At 43.5% G+C, this 21,755-nt stretch overlaps 1 protein-coding gene across 1 annotated transcript; it reads left to right on the top strand.

Moving 5' to 3' along the window:
- The first annotated feature begins 318 nt into the window (after positions 1-318).
- Positions 319-18,803, top strand: ACTR6 (actin related protein 6). Its single transcript, XM_074941826.1, has 11 exons — positions 319-598; positions 4,169-4,286; positions 4,810-4,878; positions 6,352-6,475; positions 8,751-8,886; positions 8,972-9,028; positions 10,404-10,502; positions 10,687-10,765; positions 13,700-13,871; positions 14,990-15,128; positions 17,699-18,803. The coding sequence occupies exons 1-11, from the start codon at positions 531-533 to the stop codon at positions 17,826-17,828; spliced, it is 1,191 nt and encodes a 396-aa protein (XP_074797927.1). The 5' UTR covers positions 319-530; the 3' UTR covers positions 17,829-18,803.
- Positions 18,804-21,755: the final 2,952 nt, after the last annotated feature.

Genomic DNA, 21,755 nt, shown 5'->3' with positions numbered 1-21,755 from the left:
GGGCAGAGGGGCGACCCGGTGCCGCTCTCGCTGCCACTAGAAATCCCAGAACAAAGTCCCCGCCAGAGCCCACAAGCGGCAGGCGGCGGCGCAGCTCGCGGGGCGCTAGCAGCGGCTGGGCGGCGAGACCTGGGGTGGGGGTGGAGAGACTCTGTACCCCCGACCCCGTTGTGCCTCCCCGCCCGTGCGGACGCAGCGCCTCCTCCCCCAGGTAAAGCTACAGCAGGTGCAGAGCCGCCGCCTCGCGCGAGAACCGGAGGCGGCGACTCTTCCCCGCCTCCCCCCCGGCCGGTCCTCTTAGGGCTTTGCCTCCAGTCTCATGGCGGAAAGCAGAACTGAACACCACGAGTGATTAGCCCTCTCGCGCGAGGCGCGCGGTCTGCCCGCAGCAGCCCTGCGGCTGTGGCAGGCGCCCGCCCGGAGTCCTCCTGCTCCCCATCATGCAGAGCGCACACGGCCCGCCGCTCAGACTCTATGGTAAGCACAGATGAGCCGCCCGCCGAGGAGGCGGAGGCGGGGCCGGAAAGAAGATGGCGACGCTGGTGCTGGATAACGGCGCCTATAATGCCAAGATCGGCTACAGCCACGAGCATGTCAGGTGAGACCCCGGCACCCGCCGCCGAGAGCCCGGTGCCCGGGTGGCTGCGCTGCGCTGCTCGGCGCCACGCACGGAAAAGAGCCGCCGCCGCCGCCGGGTCCCTGCTCCCGAGAGAGCCTGGGAGGGCGGCCCGTGCCCCTCAGGCTCCGCTGGTCTGTCGGCTCTAGCTCCGAAAAGTGGCGAGGCGGCTCCTGCTGCAGGCCCGGGCCCGGCCTGTCCCCCTGCGCTGCGGGCTGCCGCTCGGCCCCGCAGGAGGAGCCTGTGAGCCCGGTACATCCGCCCCGGTCCTGAGGCTGCGGCCATGCCGCCTCTCCGAAATTAAGCGTGAGAGATGCGATTTCTGAGTAAAGTTGTGCCCGACTCACGGGAACATCCAAGGCTGGAAATAAAAATCCTGCCAGGTCAATGTTCTGTCCCCAGACGCCCCACCGCCCAGTCGCAGACTTTTATGTTTCCCGAGGGGGAGTGGGCCCCCGAGACCCCGCCCCACTCCGCCTCCCCCAAAGCCCTGTCCCCGCTCTGCCCCCTTCCTGGAGGCTCCCCACTCCCGCTTGCTCCTCATTGCCCTCCCCCAAGCGCCTTCCCCAGCGGCCAGGTAGCTGATTGGAGACCCTGCCCCCAAACAGCTGTGGCTGGTGGGTGCTGAGCACTCCCTGTTTTTTGTCCCTGAGTGCTTGAGCCTGTGCTCCAGATCATTAGTCAGGATTAATTTTACCTAGATCGCGCTGTGGCAGCTGGGGCTCCTGCTATCAGCCAGGCCTGCTCCTTAGTCTACCTCTGGCGGCCGGACCTCCTGCTGTCAGGGTGACAACAGGAGCCACAGCCACTTGGGGGTGACTGCAGGTACCCCTCCTCATGAAGTCCCTGTGAGGTGAGGCGCCTGCTGTCAGCCTGCCCCGGGACAGGGCGGGCTGACAGCGGGAGCTCAGGTAACCATGTGGAGAGGCTCCTGCTGTCAGCCAACCAGGGATGACAGCGGGAGCTACAGCCACCTGGGGCTACTGCTGTCAACCAGCCCTGGTTGATCTGGGCTCCCCGCTGTCAATCAGCTCGGGGGCTCCCTGCTGTCAGCCTCAGCCAGGGGGAAGCCTAGGTTCCCGAATGTCAGCCTGGGAAGTGAGAGAGGGGACCCCATTGTAGCCTCCCCAGGCCTGGGGAGGGTGAAGAACCCTAAGAGGAGCAAGGGTGAGGCTGAGAGGGTTGAATTATGGCCTGGGGACTGAAGTGAGGAGGGTGAGGGCTGATGGGGTTGGAGGGCTGTATTAATAGTGAGTTCTGAGCTGATGGGGTGAGTGCTGGGAGAGTGAACCGAGGGCAGTGAGGTTTGATGGGTTAGGGGAGCTGATCTAATGGGGCAGTGATGATGGGGGCTGGGAGGTTGAACTGAGATGGGTTGGGTGGAGACAGGATTAATTGCTGGCAGGAGAGGAGTATGTGAGGGCGAGGGCTCCTGCAGCAGGAGCCAAAATCACCTTATCCAATACATGTGGGAGAGTGAGCAACAGTACTAATTGTCACATGCACATACCTGGGGATGGGTAGGGGGAGTTCAAAAATCAAGAGACTGACCTAAAAACACAATAATCTTTTTTTAAAAACCTCATGATTTTTGGGCCAATCTCATTATTTTTGAGGGTCTGACTCATGATTTTTGATCTCATGAAGTTGGCAATACAGCTGCTGCTGCCTGCGTCACAAGGGGAATAAGTGCTGCGGCTGCGGGTGGGGCAGCCCAGGAGTGGGAAGGCTAGGAGTGGGAAGGCTAGGGTGCTAGTATCGCTGACTGGGTCGCTAAAAATCCGGTTGGTGGTGCTGCTTAGCTAAGGCAGGCTAGACCCACCGCACTGTGCCCTGGAAGCGGACAGAAGGTCCAGCTCCTAGGCGGGGGGGTATGAGGCTCCACACGCTGCACCTGCCCCGAGCATCAGCTCCTCGCTCCTATTGGCTGGCTGGCCAATGGGAGCTGGTCCCTACAGGGGAGAGCAGTGCGCGCCATGGAGACTCCTGCCTCTCTCCCTCCCTCCCCCTCCCCCCCCAGGAGCTGGACCTACTGGCTACTTCCAGGGTGCAGCGCAATGCCCCAGGACAGGCAGCCAGCCAGCCTGCCTTAGCCTTGCTGCGCTGCTGACTGGGAGCCACCTGAGGTAAGCCCATGCCCCAAACTACTGCCCCAACTCTGAGCCCCCATCCAAACCCAGAGCCCCCTCCTGCACCCCAAAACCCTCATCCCTGGCCCTACCCCAGAGCCCTCACCCCCTTGCACCCCCATCCACACCTTGAACCCCTCATCCCCAGCCCCACCCCAGAGCCCCGATCCCCCCCAGTCTCAACCCACAGCCCCCTCCCGCACTCCAAATCGCTCGGCCCCACCCCCTAGCCAGGCGCCCCCTCTTGCACCCCAAACCTCTCATCCCAGCCCCAGCCCAGAGCCAGCACCCCCAGCCCAGACCCCTCACACCTCCCACATCCTAACCCCCGCCTCAACCCACAGCCCCTTCCCACATTCTGAATCCCAAGGCCCCCACCCCCAGCCTGGAGCCCCCTCTTGCACCCCAAACCCCTCACACCCAGAGCCCACACCCCCAGCCAGAACCCTCACCCCCCTCCTGCACCCCAATTCCCTGCCCCAGACCAGAGCCCCCTCCTGCACCCTGAACCCCTCATTTCTGACCCCACCCCACAGCCTGCACCCCCATTTAGAGCCCTCATCCCCTCTGACACCCCAACCCCCTGCCCCAGCTCCAGACCAGTGAAAATGAGGGAGGGACGGGGAATGTAGTGAGCGGGGGGCGGGGCCGTGGGGAAGAGGCAGGGCTCGGGTGTTTGGTTTTGTGCCAGTAGAAAGTTGGCAACCCCAGGGAAGGCTGAGGAAATTCTCAAAGCAGGAAGCTCCCTTCTTCTTAGGTTTCACACAAAGTGTAGCAACAGCTTTCACACCCCGGTACGGGAGAGCTGCACCAGGAAAGCTTCAGTTAGTTAACCCTGTACCTTGCCAACTAAAATATATCTTCCAGAAAAAGGCATCCAGCCTTGAAGACATCAAGAGATGGAGATTCCACCATTTCCTTGGCAGTTTGTTCTAATGGGTTAATCACCTACGCTGTTTAAAAAAAATAAAGTGGAGGGAATTTATTTCTAATTTGATTTTTTTTTCTTGCTTTAATTTCCTGTTGTTATTGAATATGGTCCTTATCTTATAGCCTTAAGTGATCTTTTCTTGTATCCTAGGCTCAGACCATTGAGTGTTGGGCAACTGCCTCAGGCCAGTTTGCAACAAAAAAAAAATGTGATTGTTAAGGAAGGAAGGAAAACGTTCTTAACCTGTGGTTGGAAGTTTCTGTAATTTCATTTAGCACTTACTGTTTGATTCTATATGTTGTCATTGGCAAGACAATAAAACAATCTTGTGGTGTTGCCGTAACCAGGGTAACTGCTACTTTCTTAAAAATACAGTTACAGAATATTATGGAAAGGGAAGTATTTATGGAAATGATGTGAAAATGCACAATATGATTTTTTTATATCATATATGATATGATGTGCAAGAAAACATTCTTAACTTTTTTTCAGTGTTATTCCCAACTGTCAGTTTAGATCAAAAACAGCACGTTTGAAAACTTTTACAGCCAATCAACTGGATGAAATTAAAGATCCCTCCGGACTCTTTTACATTCTCCCTTTTCAGAAGGTAATTAAGATGCTTTATAGTTTCAGCAATGCAGTCTGTTAAAGGCTGGGGGTTAAGCAATATTTATGTTTGTTACATGCAATATGCTACAACTGTAGAGGCATAAATAATATTTAAAACAAACATCAGATACAGCAGTGTAGCTTCAGTATCAAGCATGAAGTGTGGCTTCCATAACCTGCCACCAGATACTAATTTAGGAAGCATGATTCATATTATGGTAAACTTACTATGCAATAATTTAAACTAAATGATAGAGAACAACAGGGGTACAGTATCACTTATCTTTGGATCTTCTTGCTTGTAGCTGCACAACATTTACCCCTTTAAATAGGTTTGGAAAGGCTTCCATAATCTTAAAGAAGAAGCTCTTATTTCTGAATTTTGTTAGATTATCAGTCCATCTAACAATTACTGATGGAAGCCTGAAATTTTGCAGATTTGAAGTAGTTAATAAATATGCAATGTTGTCTAATAAATAATGTCTTCCTTCCCCACCCTCCCCCCCTCAAAACTTCCGCAGGGTTACTTGGTGAACTGGGATGTTCAGAGACAGGTTTGGGACTACCTTTTTGGAAAGGAAATGTATCAGGTAACTAAAACACTTTAAGATACAAAAATCTATAAATACAGATTCAAAACAATTAATAGAAGTAATACAAAAACATTCAAAATCACAGATATAATGGTGAATTCACCAATTATTGAATTTTGCAGTAGTATTCAACAAGGACTCACACCTAAAATTTAGAAAATTGAGTTACATATGATTTTGAGCTCAGTTTACTCAGGCCATGACTCTGCAAACTAGAGCCCATGTTTAACTTTACTCGTGTGAGTAGTTTTGGTGACTTGAGTAGGACTAGTCACCTGAGTAAAGTTAAATGTGTGTTTGCAAGATTGGCGCTTCAGCTAGTAAAAGTTACTTGATAATTGTTTTCATAGACTTAATTAGTAAACTTACTTGAAGAGCCAGGTTTTGTTGCATGAAGGAGACAGTTACAAAAGTAGAAGAAGGGCTGAGATTTACATTGTGACAGTCTCTTGTAGAATCAAGTAGCCGTTTTCTGCGTATTAATTTCTCATTTTTATGACTAATAAGTTGAATTTATAAAGTGTATTAATAGAATATTATTTTGCTCACCACACCTACATGGTTTAGCACGAAAAGAGTGTGAGCGACTCTAGTCTTCATTTTTTTCATAAGAAATAAATACAATGTTGTTAACTCATAAAGCTGGTCTTTACCGTACTTAAAGGGGAAGATGTTGGGAGCCGAAATAACTCCTCAAAATATCTCTTTGTATAGATTTGGGTGGGGAAATTGGGCTGGTTTAAGATTTTAAACTACTGGGTTCATTAAGGATACTCATTATTGCCATGGTTTTGGTACTGGTTTGCAGAGTGAGCACTAAAGAAAGGAACTGTTGACCTGTGTGTTCTAGTTCCCGTTGAGTCCCGTTATGGTGAAAGCACCTTAGTGAAGGCCTGTTTTAGAAAGTCTGAGAACTGAGTAAGTGCAGAAAGAGCAGGGGTGAAATCCTGGCCTTACTGAAGTCAGTGTGAGTTTTGCTGTTGACTTCACTGTGGCTAGGATATTACTCAGGTTACTAGAGGAACCAAGCTTCTATACAAGTGGCAGTTCTGAAGATAAATTGTCTCCTGTAGTTAGTAGGACTAGGGTAAAGTTTCTTGTATACACTTTAAATACTCTTTTATTATTACCCATTGAAGTGTAGAAGAAAGATAAAGGTATAGGTTGTTCTTAAGAGCCACAACTTTAAAAATAAGGGCACTGGACAGGGAAATGAAGGAATTCTGTCCTGCCCTGAAAAATTTTAACACGTGGTGTAGCAGTGACAGTGCACATACTGTTTCTTGTTAGTTTTTTTTTCCCCCCACAAACCCATGTGCCACAAGCAGCTAGTAGCAATGATATCTATAATAGGCCTGGGGGCAATTTTATAGAGCATGGTGGTTGTTACATACCACAAAATGTAAGTAGTATGGATAGTGGTTTCTAAAATGTTGTTTGGGAACACAACTTTTTTTTTTTCCCCCCTAGGTGGACTTTGTAGATACAAATATTATTATTACTGAACCTTATTTTAACTTCAGTTCAATACAAGACTCTATGAATGAAATTTTATTTGAAGAATATCAGTTTCAAGCAGTTCTTAGAGTAAATGGTGAGTATATATTTTGTTGCTCTGCATTAATGTGCTCCAGGCTAACTTCCCAATTTAAAAATAATGTGCCAAGAAAATTACTTCATTTATTTCCCTGACTCTGTAGAGCAGTATGTAACTTTTTATTTCTCTAACCTATATTAAATTGTGCATACACATCTAATGTTTGTTCTGTATTCCTCTATATTTATGATACTTTAGTGAGAGGATTCTGATATGTAACAGCAAGTGAACACAAAGTGAAATGGGGGAAAATCAGTGTAGGTAGAAAGTCACTTTTGTGTTGAAGCTCCTTTCTGTCAGGGTTCTGTTTTTAAGTTGGCTTCTGATGACAGGAATGTTTGAGACTTCTTGAGATGAGGTAGTATGTGAAAGAGACTGCACTACTTCTTGTTTCTTGGCTAGATTTGTATGGAGTTTCTGACAGTTCTCATTCACTTTTCGAAGTGGCCCATGAAATACAGTGCTACAATTATATAATACATCCTATCCTGCAGAACACATGAAATTGGTGACATGACTCATCATATAGTGCCCTTTCTGATGATGATATAAAAGTAGGGGAGGGATGACTTGGCAGTGCATGTGAGGAGGGTCTTTGTAAGCAATTCAGTCACGTTTTAGATAAACTCTAAACAAAATTCAGTACTGGTAGTGTTATGCTGAAATTATAGGAAAGATGTGTTGGTTTCTTTTTTTAAAACTGGCCTTGAAATAATAGTCATCTATCTTAGACTTGAACATATAAAATAAATGTTTTACCTTTTTCTGGGGAATGTTTTATAGTTGCAGTTTTCTTTTGTTTCTGAAAAATATTTCAAATATTCAGGGGTCACTGAACATAGACTTAATATAAACTATTCTTGTGAATTTATTACACAAAGGACACTGTGGGCATGGTCATCTTTTATTGACATAAATGGGAGCAGAATAAATAAATGGGCCCTGTGTTTGTATGTTTCCTCTTTGGAAGTACAGTAGAACCTCAGAATTACGAACATCTTGGGAATGGAGGTTGTTCATAATTCTGAAATGTTTGTAACTCTGAACAAAATGTTATCGGTGTTTTTTTCAAAAGTGTACAACTGAACATTGACTTAATACATCCTCACAGATAAGGTAAGAAAACTCCTAATGCAGAAATTACTACCAGTCAGTACCACAAATACTCAATGGAAACTTAGGGGACGGACAGTGTGGTTCCTCAGACCACTTTTAATTCTTTTTTGAAAATGTCATCTTGAGATTGTCAGTTCTTTCAAGTGGGAAAAATAATATTTTGTTTTGCATGCTCTCAAGTGGATTTCTTTACATGTATTTTAAAAAGGGAATGCAATGGAACTGTTAAGAGCTTTAAACAAGATCTTAAAATGCCAGATGGAATACCACAATTAAAAGATGGGATAGAGATTTATTTCCTTATCTTGATGCTTTTCAGTTTAAATAAATGCAAAGAAGAATCTTTTTGTATACATAGTGAAGACCACTTGTAATCTCACTTTTTCAGAATTTTTTTAGATTAATGAGGTAAATAATTATAGCGTTCAAATACTACCTCTAACTGAAAATGTAGCTTCCTGGTCAAGGAGTATGTGTGGAAAGCTATATAATTGTTGTACAACAAGCATTTTAAAAGGTATGCTTCCCTTCCAACATCCCCCATTGAGTTTGTATAGTGTTTCTATTAGAATTGTTGTCACATTCCACCCCAGGAGTGACTGTATTTCAATGCCTGATTAAGTTACTCCTTTATATAAAGCACTATGGGAATGAAAAAGAACCTGAAAATTGACCAGCTAGACAAATTGATACTAGAAATATGGCATACATTTTTAATAGTGAGTAATTAACCATTAGAACAATTTACCAAATGTGGTGGATTCTCCATCATGGACAGCCTTTATATCAAGGTTTGATCTTTTTCTGAAAGATATGCTCTAGGAATTGTTTTTGGGAAGTTCTGACAGGTCAGACTAGATGATCAAAACACTCCCTTTTGGCCTTGGAATCTATGAATCACCTGGGCACACTGCAGAATCATTCTACTTGGGCTTTTGGGAAGGACAGAGCTGGATAAAGTCTGTTATATTTGAGAAAAGGTGGGGTATTATGTTTGATTAATTTTGGCAGTGGGTGAAATTACGGTACTGGAGCTATTCTGTATTGAGTTACCAAAGATCTGCCAAAGGCACCTAAAATATGGGATAGGTACTATATCTATTTAGATACATTTTAGATTTATATATAAATATGGGTTGGCATTTTTGTGTTTCAGCTGGGGCTCTCAGTGCACATAGATATTTCCGGGACAATCCATCCGAACTATGTTGTATCATTGTGGACAGTGGCTACTCCTTTACACATATTGTACCTTACTGCAGAAGTAAAAAGAAGAAAGAGGCAATTATTAGGTAAATTGCCTTATTTCTTTAGGGGTGGCTTTTTTTGATATGTCTGAAGCGAATAATGACATTTTTATTTATTTATTTTTTTTAGGATTAATGTGGGAGGAAAGCTCTTAACCAATCATCTAAAGGAGATCATCTCTTACAGGTAAAATGTGCTAACTTTAGACACTTGAGGCCTGGTCAGAAGCCAATTAAAGTCAATGGATGTCTTTTAATTAACTTAATTAGGGGTTTAGGATTAAGCCCTTTTTGAGGAAGAGGAAAGCCTGTAAAATGACATCTTGAGCTTCAGCTACCATTTTAACACCTTAAGACTCTAGTTCAGCAAAGTACTTAAAGTAGTTGCATAATATTAAGGATGTCAGTAGTCCCATTCAGTGGCATTACTTGCGTGCTTCAAGTTACACATATGCTTAAGTACATTACAGAATCAGGCCCTATGACTTTTTTTTGAGATGTCGTCATAGTAATAAAGCTGTAGCCAGATTTCCACTTAACAAATAAGATGGCCCAGCTCTGAGAAATTGACAGTTTAATTCCACTTGAACAGTGAGTAGAATTCACTAAGGTAGTGTTTGCAGGAAGGTTCTAGATGGGTTGTGGGGCCCTAGGTAAACATACACTTCCCCAGCCCAGTGTGGAGGAGATGCCCTGGGAGGAAGGGGTGCAGTCAGAGAGTGAGCCTGCCTTGCAGTCACCCCATAGTAGTGGCTTCTGTCCCATTGGGCTGGGCCTGACGCCCCGTTCTGGGTGTTGTGACCAGGTGCATGGGGTTCCAGTGCCACTCAGGTCTGGCTCTGCTGTCCCTCATCCATACCACTCGCTCAAATACCAATTGGCCAGAGTGTAGCCCAGTCCCACAAGGCAGGTGCTGCTGCTGCAGAGAGCGTGTGGCAGGCTCATTCTCCAACCTCTCCTCTTTTGGGGTCTCTCTTCTGCACTGGGTGGGGATTAGGATTATGGTGCCAGGGTGGAGATGTTTATATGTAATGGTGAGTCGCAAAAAAAGACAAAAGGCAGTTGGTGAGTCACCTTAGTAAAAAGTTTGGGAACCACTGCACTAAGGCTTGCATCCTGTATTGGGATCTCCTGTAATGGACCCTTATGCCTGTGCAGGTGTCTTTGCTAGGAGAACCGGATGCAAGATCGTGGCCACAGTTCTTAGTGTTGATGGCTTTATGTTGTTTGGATTAAAGAGTAAATCATAAGGTCTTTACTATCCAGATGTTCAGAACATGGGACATATTATTTTTGTAGTTTTGCATTTATTGAATTGTATTGCAGCTGATTTATTAGAATACACATAACTGTCATATAAAATTAAAAACTTTAAAGAATACCCTCTCATTTCTACATGTCAAAACTGCTTATATGTAAGTTAATGTAAACCTCTACATATTAAAATGTTAACTTCTTGCAATTTGAAAACTGTAGGAACTGACCAATAGTGAAAAAGAATAATTATAAATACTATATGTTCAGGTTGATCTGTTTTCTAACTCTTCTTAATTTTTTTATAGGCAGCTACACGTTATGGATGAAACTCATGTAATTAATCAAGTGAAAGAAGATGTATGTTATGTGTCTCAGGATTTTTACAAAGATATGGAGATTGCTAAGTAAGTTTACTATATTGCCAAATTTGAAAGGAGGTCCAAGTAATCTAATTGGGTAGAGCCAAATCCTACCATCCGTATTCAGGTAAAACTCACCCTTAAGTCAAAGAGACTCTTACCTGAGTATGGCCTCCAGGATTTGGCACACTTTAGCTATGTTTTATTCTAAATTTGTTGTCTTTTCCAGGTTGAAAGGGGAAGAAAATACAGTAATGATAGACTATGTTTTGCCAGACTTCAGCACAATCAAAAAAGGGTTTTGTAAGGTAATTATGACTGTCAGCCTTTTCTGAAATACTCTGTTTTCCTCTTCTTCCTTGATCGTGAGGGAGGAGGGGTGGATTTTTTTTTTTTTTTTTGTGGTACTGATTGGTAGTAATTTCTGCATTAGGAGTTAATGAGTAAAATTTTCCAAAAAAATGTAAGTGACATAGGGGTCCAAGTTTAACTAATTTTCAAAGTCATGTAGATATTCTCAGATATTTTATCCAACATTTGAAAATCAACTGTCATACCATAGGCTCAGTATCTCAATTTAACCCTGTATTTCTCATTCCAGTGAAAAATTTGAAGTATGTTTTGTCCTAATTTTGATTACCTATTCAAAACTGTTGCTTGTTATATGGTTATGATTAAGGCTACGATTTAGTCACAGGTATTTTTAGTAAAAGTCATGGAGAGGTCATGGGCAATAAACAAAAAGTAACAGCCCCTGACCTGTCCATGACTTGTACTATATAAATACCCTTAACTAAAACTTAGGTGCTCGGGGAGAGACTCCCACCACTGCTGCTCCCGGGGACCAGCTGCCTGGGGCCAGCCGACCAGTGGCCGGTGTGGCTGGTCCAAAGTCTGCCTGAGCTGCTCAGGCAGCCCTGGGGTCAGCCACACTTGTCGGTGCAGAAGTCACAGAGATCACGGATTTTGTGACTTTCCATGACGTCCGTGACCTTCCTGAAAGACTTGTAGCCTTAGCTATAATTAGGCATGGCAGAATTTGATTTTCATTTTTTTCTAATATGATTTTTAATGATATTATTTTTAACTTTTTATTTTTGCAGTTGGGAGTAGGGTTGGGGTTAGGGCAGTGTTGACAGCATGGCTGCAGGGGGCTCCCTGTGCAGCCAAAGGGCCCAAGACACCAGAGCGCAAGGTGCAGAGGGGGGCTGTGGTCGGCCTGGCCTGATGGAGCAGGGACCCCTGCCCAGAGCTGTAAGCAGAAGGATGAGGCTCTGGCTATGTGGGAGACCACCCCACTGCTGCGCAGTTCCTGCCCATATTCCTGGCTGGTGAGTGAGCAAGTGAGGCTATGACAGTGGAGCTGCAGAGGGCTCGCTGCATAGCTGTGGAGCCAGTGACATTGGATCCCTGCAGGCCCATGGTGTGGGGAAGGCTGGGGTCCTGGTGGGGCACAGCAGACATCCTGGGACAGGGCTGCAAGGAGGAGGACATGTCCCTGGCTGCTATTGAATGGCTCCTGCCTGGGGACAGAGCCATTCGAAATGGCAACTCCTCCCCCTCCTCCTCCTTGCAGTCCTGGCTGGGCATCTCTGCTCTGTGGAGTCAGGACTGCAGTTTTCCCTGAACCTTGTGCCTGCTGGGATCCCTTGTCACTGGCCCCACTCACTCACTGGGCAGGAGCTGGTTCCCTGCAGCCGCCAGCTCGTCCTACTCCTTGCAGTCCTAGCCAGGGGTCACTGCTTCATTGAGCCAGGACAACTGCAGCCTCTCACACACCTTGGGCATGCAGGGATCGGGTCTCACCGGCCCCACTGTTGTGCAGGGAGCCCTCTGCAGTTCTGCTGTTATGGCCCTCCTCCCTCACGCCCATGATAGTGGAGCTGCAGATCGTGGGGCCAGTGACACCCAATATCAGCAGGTGCAAAGTGTGGGGAAGGCTGCAGTCCTGGCAGGGCAGAGCAGAGACTCCCAGCTTGTAAGTGAGAGGGGTCCGTGCCATTGGGGCTGCAGAGGGCTCCTTTCACTGCCCCAGAAGCCATTCAGCAGTTGTGTGGCCTCCCACACAGCCAGGGGCTTGGGCGCCGCCTCCTTGCAGTTGTTGTGGCTAGGAGCCTCTGCTCTGCCTTGCCAGGACTGCAGCCTTGCCACTGTACCTTGTGTCTGCAGCAATCAGGTGTCACCAGCCCTGAGACAACACAGGGAACCCCCTCACTCACTCCTGTAACAGCAGGGCTGCAAAAGGCTCTCCTCGTGGCTAGTGACAACCGATCTCTGCAGGTACCCCAACTGTTAGTGACTATTTTTCTTGTTGATTTCAGTATTGTTTATTTCAGTGTATCAGCTGAAATGATGTTTGCTGACAGGTATCAATTTTACAATCGAATGCTGCCAAGCCTAGTTAAATATAACTTCCTTGGCTGTAATTTAATAGTTCTATATCAAAGTGTAGTCATAAGGCACAATTCTGATTCTGATATCTTTCAGCTGTTTTCATATGCTATCCTGAGAAATTTTGCTACTTCCTAGAACTCAGATGCTTACCTTGTAGTCAATATGTGTTTTGGATGAATTTTATTAGCATGATTACCAATAGAAATTGAGATAATTAAGGAAGGGATACTGTCTTCCATTATAGTGTCCTGTTTCTTTTGTTCATAACTCACCTTTTAGGGTTGAAATTTTCCATGCCTGTACTCCATCCTAAGGCAATATATTTTTCACAAGGATCCAAATATCTTTTTTGAGTTATGAGGGTGAAAAAAATGTTCTCCTGCTAGAATAACACAAATCTAATACTTAGACTTTGCAAAATTGCTTATTAGTAGTGTCATTTAGAGAAGTAGATTAAATTTTCAAAAGTACCTATGTGTGCACTAATCTTGCTCAGGCAAAACTGCAGGTGTCAGTGCAGAGGCTGGAATGGGGCTCCCTCAAAAATGCAGCACCAAAATGCTTTCATGTTGACACCACTGTCTGCTCAGTATGGCAGTAAAAAGTAAACATCGGACACAATTCTCATGCTTAAAGACTAGAGTAAGGGATTACAAAGCATTCTGGAACAGATGTCCGCTCCCAAAGACTTGTGCATGATACATGACTCAATCTATAGAAGATACTACCTTCAAAACATCCATAACAGGTGAATAATATGTAAACTATGAGATCAGATAAAGTTGTTACTCTTGTGTATGTTCTTCCGTTTTTAAGAGGTAGTTATCATTCATGTCTGCCTAATTTAGCCAAGGGAAGAAATGGTGTTAAGCGGAAAATACAAGACTGGGGAACAAATACTTCGTCTAGCAAACGAGAGATTTGCTGTTCCAGAAATTCTCTTCCATCCTTCAGATATTGGCATTCAAGAAATGGGAATTCCTGAAGCCATTGTTTATTCAATTCAGAACTTGCCTGAAGGTATAGTGGTAGCAATGTTTTGAAATGTATTCTTGAAGTCTTAATATTTTTGTTAGAATCCAAAGTGTATCAGAAGCTTAGCATACTTTGTGCCAGGCATTAAGGAACTAAAAATTAATTAAAACTGCAACAGTTTTAACTCCTTGTGAATGTCCAGAGCTCTTTCGCAGTTTCCTGTAATATTTCCTGTTGTGGAAATGCTTGCTCACTCTGGTAAGCTGATTGGTTTCTGTTTGTGCTTCAGATAAAGTATAACAATATGGATGGAAACCTCATGAGTTCATTTTCCAGTACCAAACACAACCACATTGAATTCTTTCCTCTGAGGATGGAATCCTCATAGCTGCACTTGAACTTAATTTCATTTTTATTTTAAAATGCCTTTAGTGTTGGGGGAGGAGGGAATTCATGCTGGCCACAATATGCTGGCAAATGAGGCCACTGAATCTTAAAAATGAAAACTAATCACCCTTCTGGCTGTGTTGTATTCTGTGGAAGCAACAATTGTAACGTGCATTATCATGTTACTAGGTATGTAGATACATTTCTAATGAATATGGCCAAACTTCTGCAGGGGAAAATGTTCATGACTATGTGGTGTCACTTCACAGCTGTAGCATCAGAGCCACAAAATTACATTCATTCTAAAAATATGAAAATTAAAATCTCTTGGACGTTGATACTACTGTATTTCTTTCCCCTAAACTGGGCTGTTTGAGAGTGTTCATGAAATCCAACATTTTTTTAATAATAAATTTCTAAAAGACAAATTTTGAAAGCCACACAAAGCAAAGGGACACTAATGAAAGTTTTCTTATTTAAAAAGGGTGCAGTTCATCAAATACACCCATCACACAAGAAAACTAGTTTCACACTTGTGATTATCAGCTTATTAGTGGAGCCTCTTGATATGTGCACATTCTATGGCTTACAGTTATCCATGCAATACCCTTTCTCTAAATATAACCAGTATGTATTTAATGTATGTAGAACATTATCTAAAGCATACTTAAAAACATTAGTTTTAATTCTTGTCCACTTTAACTTAATGTTCATGAAGAAATTAGAGAATCTTAAGCTGTTATCACTAAATACATATGTTTTGGTTTTGTTTAAAGAAATGCAGCCTCACTTCTTCAAGAATATTGTTCTGACTGGGGGAAATAGCCTTTTCCCAGGCTTCAGGGATCGAGTCTACTCTGAAGTTCGATGCCTCACTCCAACTGATTATGATGTTTCTGTTGTTCTGCCAGAAAAGTAAGTCCTAAACAATATAAATAAAAATGCATCTATTTTTCTGTTTGGTTCTCCTAACAGAATAGAAATTGTAAAGTAGAATTCCTTCTGTTAATTAAAGATGCTTATCTGTGTCATCTTTATATTCCATCATTTAACTTAATCTGTTCAAGTGGCCCAAAACTGAACCAGAAGGATGTTGTAACTCAGTACTTAAAGTGCATTTGCAGAGCTATATTGTGCTTGCTGCAATCCTGCAGACACTTACATGTGTGCTTAAGTTTACTTTTGTGAGTAGTTCCATTGAAATCAATGAAACCATCCACAGCAGCAAAGTTAACCAGTTGCATATGTGTTTGCAAGATCAGGGGGATTATTTTCACATCTCTTATTCTGAAGAATTCCTGAGTGTTATAAACATTATACATACCATATCACTGATACCTGCAGCACTCCTGGGATTTGGAGAGTAGCAGCGGGGTGGATGACTGACAGTGTCAGGAGTTGCCAGGGCAGATATTCACCTCTCTTAAAATCATTATGGAATCATTAATGTCTGTGCAGAGTAGCGAGAATGTAGGTTCAAAGTCTCATCCTAAAGATTCCCCCACCAAATAAATACATTGTATGGGAATTTTATCTACTGTGGAAGGATGGAAGGCCAGCTCGAATTTGAACCTTAGTTTTGAAACATTCCTTTCAACCAAATGCTTAAACACTGTATCATACCCACTGGCTCCAAACCAGTTTTGTTAGTACAAGCCATTCACCTTTAAAGAATAACTTGATCAGATTTTTTTTTTTTTTTTAAGTTAGCCTTGTAAATGTGAAGTGTGGGTTGTTTTTTGTTTTTTTTTTTTTGTTTTTTTTTTTTTTTTTAAGAGGAAAACATTCTCTACCCATGGAAATTAGTTATTTGGCCTCTTTGAGGAACCTTAAAACATGATGATCAAATAACTGGTACATGCCTGATGTAATAAAACAGTTTTAAACGGAATCCTCTGTATTTCTGCTAAACGTGTGATCACTCTCCTATACAGTAACTCCTCACTTAGTCATCCCGGTTAACGTTGTTTCGTTGTTACGTTGCTGATCAATTAGGGAACATGCTCATTTAAAGTTGTGCAGTGGTCCACAATTATGTTGTTTGGCTGCCTGCTTTCTCCACAGCTGGCAGCCTCCCTATGCCCCCCCACCCGCCGGCAGACCCCACGGATCAGCATCTTCACCCTCCGTCTCCTGCCCGCAGCAATCAGCTGGCTTGTGACATTTAGGAGGGAGGGGGGAGGAGCAAGGACTCCACGCACAGGCTCCCCCTCCCTCCCGTGCCTCCTGAACACTGCAAACCAGCTGATTGCCCTGGGCAGGGGGCGGGGAGGGAAGGGGAGCCTGCGCACCGAGTTCTCACTCCTCCCTCCTGCCTCCTAAATGCCACAAACCACCTGATTGCCCCGGGCAGGAGGGAGGGGGGAGGGGGGAGGAACGAGGACACAGTGTGCAAAGTAAAGGAGGAGGAGGTGGGGTGGGGTGGGGAGGGGAGAAGAGGCAGATCAAGGGTGAGGGCTTGGGGGAAGGGGTGGAGTGGGCGGGCTGAGGGTTGAGTGATGACGACCCTGACAGGGAACGCAGCTCTAAAGTGATTAGGGGAGTTGGTCATCTGATGACTTGCTATAAAGAAACTTACCAAGAAAAAAAAAAAGGAAAGCAAAACAACAATCTCTAGATATGTTTTTTCGAGTTCAGAAAGTTCAGCAAGAGGAGCAGCCGGATAATCCACCCTCTTCCACTCTCTGACTCCACCACCTCAACCAAGCTTCATACTCAGCAATGATGATTGTAGTATTAAACTGCTTGTTTAAAATTGTTTAAAACTTATACCTGTATTAAATTGCTTGTTTAAACTGTATATAATGCCTTTTGTCTGGCAAAAAAAAATTTCCCTGGAACCTAACCCGCCATTATTTACATTAATTCTTATGCGGAAATTGGATTTGCTTAACATCATTTCACTTAAAGTCACATTCTTCAGGAACATAACTACAATGTTAAGTGAGGAGTTACTGTATAGATCTGTGATCTAGCTATATAAAGGTTCTTTTGTTTAATAGAAATCCTGCTCTCGCTGTCATCTCATGAGTTCTGATACCAATTCACCACCATTCTTTGGCCCAATTAAGTTGTTCTGATTTCCTTAAATGGACACTGTCATTTTGAAAATATCACTTGGGTGAGGTATAGCACCAACAATGAACTTGTAAAAGTTTTCATCAAATATTTGCTGCTGAAGCTCAATGCAGGACTCACTCACCATTCCTAAAAAATACATGGTTACCAATTTAAAATTTTCATAAACCCACTAAAAAGATCTGGAATACTCTGAGCCAGGCCCCCACTGCATCTTTCTAATGAATGCAGTTTTTCAGCAGATTGTCCTGATGTATAGGCATAATGTCTTCTGGTTTTACATTTCATTAATGGTTGTGGCTAATTTCAAAGTAAAAGCCCTAAAATGATGATCTCACTTTTTCAAATTACTACATAATTTGAAGTATTTAAAACTAACGTGTGTGGTAACTTTTTTTCCCCCCCAGCCCTATTACTTATTCTTGGGAAGGTGGAAAGTTGATTTCTGAAAATGATGATTTTGAGGATATGGTAGTAACTAGAGAAGATTATGAAGAAAATGGACACTGTATTTGTGAAGAGAAATTTGATATTTAAGTGCCACATTTGGATATATAGTGATACTCCACTATTTCACTTTGAATGGAACTTATTTGAACTACAAATTATTTTATGTAAATTAGAATTGTGTTCTAACTTTCTTTCCTATAATTAGGAATGTACAATGAATTAGTGCAAATAACTTTATTTTCACAGATTTTAAACTACCACTGAAGACTAATATGTTATATATCACCCTTTGTCATTTTATCTTATTAGATTCTGTCCTTACTAAAATTTTTCAATAATGGTGTTATTTTACTTTAAAAAAGTGTTAAAAAAACTGTTAATGGCATGAAACAAAAATATTTGAAGATTAGTGTAAAACAATTGTATAGAAATGAAGCTTTAGTCTAAATTTTATTTTCTCTTCCAAGATGAATGCTATTGTCTTTTACTGAAATAGTATGCAGAATAATCTGCATCAAATACTCTTTAAACTGGAGCTCATTTTAACATATCCTGGGAGGAAAAAATCCTATGAAAGTCTTACTCTGACTGGTTGAAATTATCTCAGTGAATGGTTAAACAATGGTTAAACTCAAAGTGTAATTATTCTAGTGTGGACTGTACCCCAACTTTCTGAATACTTTTCTTTTTTATAAGTTTAGGGTAAGGCTATAGAGCAGCGATTAACCCGTTGCACAGCTCCCATATGTAGTTTAGAAAAAACAATTCAGTCTCCAGATTAACTTCTTTGTTAGCCTTCCAGCACTGACTCTAACTCTGCCTTTTATTTTGAGTACTGGACTCACATTTGAATATTAAATTATAAAAAAAAAAAAGTTTGAATTGTATATAGTTCACCAACATCTCAGGTCTCTATTTTAATCCTTGTCCTTCCATACCTCCCCCCTTTGTTCTCCCTTGCTGTTGCATTTAATTTAGATAGTTAACTTTCAGATATAGACCCATCAGCTGTGTCAAGTGCCATGAATATCTGCTATAGATGTATTAAAATTAAACATTCTTCCAATTGGCCTTTGCAAAACATCTTAATCTAACTTTCTCATGTAATAAATAATTTCATTAATTTGAAATGGCGTATATCCTGTTTCCTTTTTTTTTAAAAAAAGAAAAAACTGCCTGGACTAGGCTACACTTTTGCATTTTGCACGCAGTATATTGTAGCATTCTTTCCTTGCCCCATCTCAAGTATTGTATGTACCAGAAAGGAAGAGGATCCTTGGTTACTGAACAGAGTGCATGGGACTTTACAACAAAATACTAGAAGTGATTTATGGAACAATCAGTAATGGTAGAGTGAGATCTACTAATTTAATTCTGTTTAAAGAACATAAATGTCACTAAGATGGACTCTGATCTTCAGAGAGATATGGTCCATTTGAGGTGGTGAAAGGGTGGGCTGTTAGTGGAAATGAGGTGGCAGAGTTTTAAGACTGGAGTGGAGGGGAAAGAGTGAGAAGGAGATAAAGTAGAGTTTTGGGGTTTTTTTAATTGAAGTGAAGATACATTTACCATTGAAATAAACTGACATTGGAGGCGAGGGCATAGGCAGTTGTGAGCCAGATCTAATGCTGGAGCAGCCAGCATGAATACTGGACACACCTGTTAGCCGATGGCCAGGGATGTTTGGTGAGGTGCCAGCTATGCCCGTTTATACCATCCGTGACTTTAACCGCTAGGACGCACTGTCCCTTCGCGGCGGGCAGCCCGGGCTAGGCTGACGGATGCCCCAAGGTCCTAACCACCCGTGACTTTAACTGCTAGAGCTCAGAGCTCCTTCGCAGCGGGCAGTCAACACTGACTGACAGGTGCCCCAATGGCAGCACTAAGAGCCTCTCCACACCCGTGACTTTAACTGCTAGAGCTCAGAGCTCCTTCGCAGCGGGCAGTCAGGATTGACTGACAGGTGCCCCAAGAGTTTGCCCCGTGGAGGCGGCACAACTCAACGCTAGGCTCTTAGTACTCTCACCTAATGGCCAGGCTTTATAGCCAAAACGGCTGAGGTTCTTTTAATTGTGTTGGCTGCTTTACAGTAAACCAGAGAAACAAGTCAGGCTTATGCATAAATGGTTACCAAAATTTATTAAACTAGATTCTAATCATGTGGTTACAAAATTGCTAGTGCCTACTTATTTAAGTGTAGAGATGTTACACACACAAACAAGTTACAAAACTGAAGCTACAATCCCAAAGAAAGAAAACAAAGTATAGAGCTCTATTTCAAAATATGTGTACACTAAAGATAGGAGATCAGGTGTGGGTGCTTCTTACCCTCCTTGCATCTCTCGATTCCAGCGGTGCCAAGCCAGGATCGGTCACTCAATTCCGCGGAAAGACGAATAAGGGACAAGGCTCAGGGACCCTCTTAGCTGCAGAAGCCTTGGGAGGCTGTCACTTATCTGACCAGCAGATAGATAGTGAAAAGCACTCAAAAATCATGGTGCTGTAGGTCCCCTACTTATACCTCTGTACTCCTTTATTCTCTTTCTCCTTTCTATGCCAAATTGGGGCTGGTCTGTCGGGGTGACGCCAGCTCTCGCAAGAGTAGTTCACACTTGCAAGGGAGAAACAATAAGTTTCGACTACTGGACACTTCTTTTATCAGGGTAAATATTTTCCCACCTAGGATGTTGGTGTGTGTGCATCATGCTGTTTTAGTAGGGGCTAAGAGCCATGTCTGTCACAGCGCCTCTGCCTGCTGTGAGCCCAATTGTTGTATACGTTCCCAGAGGCACATTGTCGCAGCACACCTGTGCTTCTCTCAGCTTCAAAGGCTGTGCTGGAATTCATGTTAAGTGCCCTGTGGTTTTTGGCTCCCGTGTGTTTCCAGCAATGCTGGTCTGAGAGGGGGGGCTGGCTGTCTGGCTACAACACCCCAGCACTAAGAAGTCCAGGGCAGTTCTCCCTACTTCTCATGAGGCTTGGAACATCCAAGCACCCACGTGGGGTGCAGTAGGTGCGAACCACAGCAGCCATGCTGGGCCTGGAGGGTTATTCCATCTCCACCTCCTGCATGGGGAGGTGCTGTTTGTTTCTCACCCACGGTACTGGCTGCTGGGCAGGTAAAAGGGAAGTAACTAAATGATTCAGTAGAGCTCTGAGTAGCATCAGACTATGATTAGTGATTTAAGCGACAAGGCACTATGAATGATTACCCAGTGAGGCTAGATCAGTTAGCAAAAAAAATCAAATGGGTAGGAATCAGATGGTCATATAAGCATTCAAAAAATTAGACATCAATTACAAGGAAGCATGTGGCTACCATTCAATGACAGACAATTGCAAATAGGTGGATTAACAAGGCAAGCAAACCTTAAAGTCCAGAAGAGTCAGCCAAGAACTACAACGTGGGGAGAGAAGCAGGGCTTAAGTGATGGTGATTTCCTGTCAAAACTGAAAAGTCTTAAAATACTGATTCAAAGGCCAGAATTTGTCATATTTGATGCACTGCCTCTGGGTGGCAAAATGTTTTTTGGCTCTTCACCTTTTAAAGGGAGGGGGCAGGACTCTGCAGAAGATGGAAATGACATGGCAGAGCAACTCGTGGGCCACTAGCTGGGTCTGAAGATCTGGGTTAGGTATCTACATACTCTGTAGGGTTTCGTTGTGCCTTCATTCAGAATTGCTACTTTATACAACTTGTAGTTAATGCTATTTAAGAGCAGGCACTTGGGGACAAAACAATGACAAGACGAGAATAGCAAAACCTCTGTTTCCCCAAGGAGTCAAAGTGGGAATCTAGGCAGGAACATTAGATTCCATTTTAAAGTGTCTTCCACAGCTCCATTTTATGTGCAGCCTAAGACTTCATTGAGTTCTGAATTAACAAATCTGGTTACAAGGTGAAGGTTAAACTGCATGTGAGAATACTTTCTTCTACCAAGTAGTTACAGAACACAGTCTCACTTAAGGTCTTAAACATAGTAAGTAAGCTAGATATTTGAAATTTTAAAGTGT

Source organism: Natator depressus, chromosome 1, assembly GCF_965152275.1.
Source record: "Natator depressus isolate rNatDep1 chromosome 1, rNatDep2.hap1, whole genome shotgun sequence".
NCBI lineage: Eukaryota > Metazoa > Chordata > Testudines > Cheloniidae > Natator > Natator depressus.
Note: the sequence above shows the minus strand (reverse complement) of the source record. Positions and strands in the feature narration are given on the sequence as shown.